Source organism: Lemur catta, chromosome 1, assembly GCF_020740605.2.
Source record: "Lemur catta isolate mLemCat1 chromosome 1, mLemCat1.pri, whole genome shotgun sequence".
NCBI lineage: Eukaryota > Metazoa > Chordata > Mammalia > Primates > Lemuridae > Lemur > Lemur catta.
Window position 1 is genome coordinate 92,814,791 of NC_059128.1, and position 6,000 is coordinate 92,820,790.

At 47.5% G+C, this 6,000-nt stretch overlaps 1 protein-coding gene across 1 annotated transcript; it reads left to right on the forward strand.

Annotated features, from left to right (window-relative positions):
* The first annotated feature begins 3,903 nt into the window (after positions 1–3,903).
* C2CD4A (C2 calcium dependent domain containing 4A) lies at positions 3,904–5,781 on the forward strand. Its single transcript, XM_045555453.1, has 2 exons — positions 3,904–4,009; positions 4,510–5,781. The coding sequence occupies exon 2, from the start codon at positions 4,559–4,561 to the stop codon at positions 5,690–5,692; it is 1,134 nt and encodes a 377-aa protein (XP_045411409.1). The 5' UTR covers positions 3,904–4,009; positions 4,510–4,558; the 3' UTR covers positions 5,693–5,781.
* Positions 5,782–6,000: the final 219 nt, after the last annotated feature.

The following is a 6,000-nucleotide window of genomic DNA, read 5'->3' on the forward strand; positions in this document are numbered from 1 at the left end:
TTTTCTAAAATATATTTCAAAAGGCTGTTGAGGTAGGGGAAACAGAAAAAAACCTAAGAAATGTTCAGATTATTTGTCATCACAAGCATTTATTAAATGCTTTGCCAGAAAGTAATCTCTGCAAGACTATGTGTGTATTGTTTTTAACCCACCTAGGGTTGTGCAGATCACACACACACAAAAAAGTATGTCTTAAATTCAAAATCTATTGAAGAAGAGAAAAATAATCAAGATGGCTACAACTGGTTTTATGTAAAATTGAAGGTACAAAGAAAGAAGCAGTACTGACTATACTATCAATATCCACTTTCATCTTGAACTCTTGCACACACAAATCCTTTACCATTTGTTTTTCCTACCTGGTCACATACAAAATACCTACCAGGAACTTTAGACTTCTTCACTATTCACAGCCAAACCTATCTATTCTGCTTTTGCCATTTGCTAAATTCTCCTCATATCTTCTTCCCTGGACCATGCAATCACCTTGCAACTGGCCTCCTAGCCCCCAGTTTTTCTGCCTCCAATCTATTCTCCACACTGTCACCAGAGTTAGTTTCCTAAGCACAGATGAGCTTAGGTTGATCATCGGCTCAAAAACATCCAGTAACTTCCCAGTGTTTAAACACCCTCTTCAGTCTGTCCCCAAGTTCTTTCTAGTCATTGCGCCTAACAATCCCTTTCCCCTTGTATGCTCACACTGAGGCGAATGTAAAGAAATATGTTCTGGTTGAGATAAGGCACGCACCATAAAAAGTTAAGAAACAAACTGCTGCAAGGATGTATGACTAACAGTGCCAGACAATTTGAAAGACAGCAGGGGCAGTCTGGCACCATCAAGCCAGTGGAACTAAAGGTACAATCTTTTGGGAGAAGTGAGCAATATTAATGCTTTGCATAATACAGTAATTCCTTACAGTTCTATGGTACTTTACAATTTTGAAAGAATGTATAAATGTGCTTTTGTGTGCATCATTCCATTTTATTAATATTATGTTTCAGTTATCATGAGCTATCATATCATTATTATCATGTCATTATTACGCCAAGGTAGGTATTTTCATGTAATCCTCACAAAAGATCTGGGAGGCAAGTAATGCTGGTAGTAGTATTGTCCCTATTTTATAGACAAATTAAGCTCAAGAATGTTCAGTGACTTACCCAAAATCACACAGCCGGTATTAATTTCCTTTGCTTCCCTGAGCACTCCATACTCTAGTTGTGTGGAATGTCATGGATGTCAGAACACCAGTATTTTACTGGTCTTAAACGCTAGCTTTCCTTGACATCCAGCCTCCTGTATAATACTTTTGTATTCAGCTTCAAAGTGCTCAGTTTCCTTTTACTCTGAGAGCACCTCTGGCCTTGATGGCGTGTGATCTACTCATACTCACTTCACAGAATTGTTTTCCAGGTCCATTACTGGATGTTCCCATGGCTACATCTGTGAGCTGGGAATGAGCAGTCTTCCTCAGAGCAGATTTGTGTGTTCCTGACCCTGTTACACCATCCTCCTGAGTACTGGGTTGTTTATGCTTCCAAGTTAAGTAAAACATAAGGCTTAATGTGGTTACAGGGGACCAACCACACAAGGGCACATTTCTGTTTTCAAGAAATCATATACAGGAAATGCTATTAAGATGTTACTGAACAGGTGAATTGTTAATAGAAACAAAACAAATCTGCTTCACTTGGATGAGTAGAGGAATGTTTTTAAAGGAAGCCATGTGTGAATCAGCTAATCCTTGGCCAAACATTCACAATAATAATAACAATGGTAATACAATAATAACAGCTAACTGTTAGCCATCACTTAACTGCCTGCCAAGCATTTTTCAGGCATATCTTTTCAACTCTCACAACAATCTTATGTGGTAGATATTATTATCTCCATTTTATAACTTGGGCTCAAACAGGTTAATTAACTTGCTTAACAACTTCTTAGCCAACTTAGACTATGAATTTTGGTCTGTGCTCCTCATTATTTTAACCAAGGGCAACCTGGGCTGTCACAGAGCTAATAGCATCTCATCTCTTAAAAATGTTTAGTCAGAACACATGCACATGGCCCTCAAGCATACAATTTGGTAATCATTCTCACATAGATTTAGGCCTGGCCCAAGAATTTTGGCCAGGAGTGGAGGTGATACCAAGACAAAAGAGTAGCTAGTAAAGCCAGAAATCCACCAATCCTGCCTCCTAAATATGTAAATAATGTTCAATAGTCTTTTCTTGCTCCTGCTTCACCCAGATTGAATTCAAATATTTCATCCTCATCATTTCATTCCTCTTCTGATGAATTTACACAGCCAATATGATCTTGTACAGCCTGGACACACCTGCCTATCATGGTGGTTGGAACCTAGGAAACACTCAGTAAATATTGCTTTGAATTAATTAATTAATGAGCATTTGTTCTCTTCTCTAATGATAATAAATATAATATCTAACATTGTGCATGTCAGGCTCTATGCTAAACTCTTCATATGCATTATCCTGTTTTATACTCACAACAACCCTAAAAGTAGATACTATTACCAATTTTACATTTGATACTTAATCTTAGAAAGGTTAAGTAATTTGCTCAAGGTCATATAGTGAGCTACCATTCTGGAATCAAAAATGGATCAGACCCAATTTTCTTAACAACCTCCCTTCTATCTTTATTAATAATAATTATTATTAACCACCTCTATGTATTCAGCACTCACCATGTTCCAGGCATTGTGCAAAATATTTTAAACTATTAATTCAATTCCCCAAACAACTCATTTTATGCCCATTAATAGGTATTATTTCTTCCATCTCCCATGATAAGATACTTGACTCTGAAACTCAGTTTTTCATCTGTAAGATAGGAATGATCAGAATTTGCAGGGTTTCTATAACAAGTCTGGAAACTATATGTAAACCATCCAGCACAGTGTCTGTGTGTCCTGAAAACAAAATGCACATGCTCTATTCTGAAATCACCTTTTCATGAATCCAATTTAATTCATTAAACATTATTTAATGAATAGATTAGCTTGCAAGGCAGTATCCTAAGCAGAAGTCATACACCAAACCGTGAGCAAAATGCCTCAGATTTCTTTCAGCCTAAGCTAGCTGGAAGCAACTCTCTTACAGAATGAACACAGGTTAGTTTGCAAAAGGAAGGAAAAGGGTCTCTCAGATGGGCACATCCTAGAAAGGCCAGATGTAGTCAGGGTGCCTCCAAAGGATAATTCCAACAACCCAGACATATGTTCACAGTCAAAAAGTCAGCACACATAGCTTAAGAAGTGGGTTGTGATTTTTAAATTGAGATATAACATACAATAAAGTGCCCTAATCTTAAGTGTAGTGAACTAGGTGATTTTTTTTTTAATAAATGGATCCACCCCTGTAATGCCACCCAAATCAAGGTATGGAACGTTTGCAGCACCTCATAAGGTTTCTTTCCCCTAACCCAGAGTGGTTTATAATCAATAAAGAACATCTCAAATCAGAACTGAAAATCAGAAAGCAAGTAAATCACTTCGAAAGGTGTGCAACCGGAGGCCGGATTTGGGGGAAGGGTATCAGGTAAGAATAAGACAAACCCGACTTGTGTCTTCATTTTAATTGTGATGTAGCATGGTTCTATGCATTCACATTGATTATGTCCGTCGATCCTCACAATGACTGCGATAGAGTCAAAGCTTAACCGTCTTTTGCACAAGAGGAAACAAACATGTTCAGAGTTTCCAAGGAGAATACCTCCACCTGAAGCAGGAAAGAGGAAAAAAACTGGGTCTTCCAAATTTGCTCCGCAGATCCAGCCACGTGGCAGAGGGAAAGGGAGGGCCTGGCATCAGGTTACCGGGCAGCGCCGCTCCCGGCAGTCGGTATAAAGGCTCACGCCAGCTGTCCTTGAGCACCGGTGCTGAACCCCGCCGCGCGCGCTTTGAATTTCCCGGAGGCTACGCGCCTCTCTTGGCCAGCGCTCCAGGCAGACCGGTGCGGAGACCCGTCTGACAGCGGACTTCAGGTACACTAGGAGGGACCCACCGGCTTGCTTAATTCCCTGGGGGGTTCGTCTCAGGTACTTTGCCTCTGAAAGGGGAAAACAAACCACAGTTTCCTGGAGGGGATATTCATTATTGTTTTAATTCTCGCTGAAAACTAGAACGTAATAGTCCTAGGATTCAGGAAATGACTACTCTAAGAGCTGCTTATTAGCATCGAGGATAGTGCGACCAAAATTAGAAACCAACATTTTGAGAATCTCTGCCGCAGGCAGGCGAGGGCGGATGGAAACTAAAGCAACAAATCCCGAAGTGTACATGACAACGGGATTGAGACGGGGCAGTAGAAAAACAATTGTTTTTAAATCACTGAAAAAATAGTTTGCAATAGGGGCGTGAAGTGTCTTTTGCCTTCTCCCGAGAGAAGCAGGAGGAAACACCCTGAAAGTAGAAGAAAAGGGATAGGAGTTATTGCACCCTGCGGGGCTCGCTCTGACGATCCGCCTGTGTTTGTGCCTTGCAGACAGGCAGGATCCAGCAGAGGGTCGTCCCGATCCGGCACCTGTCGCCAGATGTGGTGCCTGGAGAAGCTCTGCTTGGGTCCTGACCGCCTCCGCCGGGGCGGGCACTGGCTTCTCCTGGGTCGGGCCCGGGGCGCCAGCGGCCGCACCACCGCCGCGTGCGCAAACGTGCTCACACCGGATCGCATACCCGAGTTCTGTATCCCACCGAGACTCGTGCCCAGCCTGGCCTTGGCTGCGCTCCGGGATTCTTGGGGAGAAAAGGCAGAGACGGACGAAGGCGCCGCCCCCACCGACTGGGACCCGCGCTCGCAGGCGGCGCTCTCGCTGCCGCACCTGCCCCGCGCGCGCACCGCCTACGGCTTCTGCGCGCTGCTCGAGAGCCCGCACACCCGCCGCAAGGAGTCGCTCTTCCTCGGGGACCCGGGCGCCGCCGCGCTCCTCCGGCCCCCCGCCGCCCGGCCCGCGCCCCGTCCCCGGGCCCACACCTATAGTGGCGGCGGCCGAGATTCCCCGGTTGTGCCCGTGAGACCGGATCCTGCCGTCACCTCCGCAGCCCTGGGCTGCCCCAGCCCTCCCCGAGACGCGATCTCCCCGCGGTGCCGCGGCTGCCGCCTCCTGCGCGCCCCCGACGGGCTGCTGAGCCGCGCGCTGCGGGCCCGGAGGAGTCGCGGTCTGGCCCGCGCCCGCTCAGTCTCCAGCGGGGACGAGGACGAGGAGCGCGGCGCCGACCCGGAACCCCCCACCCGAGCCCCCTCCGAGCGCCCGCCGTCGCTCCCCGGCCCGCGGCCCGAGCGCCTGGAGGCCGAGGGCACCGTGGCTCTGGCCCGCGCCGGCGGCGCCCTGCGCCTGGCCGCCGAGTACTGTCCGGGCAGCGGGCGCCTCCGCATCCGCCTGCTCCGCGCCGAGGGCCTGGCCGGAGGCGCCTCCGAGCCCCGCGCCGTGGGCTGCCGCATCAGCCTGGTCCTGCAGCCGCCCCGCACGACGCGCAGGCAGCGCAGCTCCGTGCTCCGGCGGAGCCGCAAGGCCGCCGTCGGCCAGGACTTCTGCTTCGACGGGCTCACGGAGGACGAGGTGCGCCGCCTGGCCGTGCGCGTCAAGGCCGAGAACAAGGGCCGGGGCCTGGAGCGGGGCCGCCTGCTGGGCCAGGGCGAGCTGCCGCTGGGCGCCCTCCTGCTCCTCTGAGGGCCCGGGCCTCCCTCGGGGCGCTTTCTGCCGGCTGGGGGACTCTGGACTCTGACAGCTGCTTTGTACAAAGTAAACGTGTATTTTTTTTTTTTTCTAATCAGGCCTTTGTTTCAGAGATGGCCTTTGTTGGGAGAGATGATACTGGATTAACTATCACAGTAAAAGATGTGATATTTTGCGTAGATACCGTCAAAATTATTTCAGCAAATGGAACGGTGTTCTGCAGTGTTTCCCAATGCAGATAGTCAATTGCATATACGTAGCACACACACTTCTGTTGGGAAAGAATGAATTATATGAAGTGT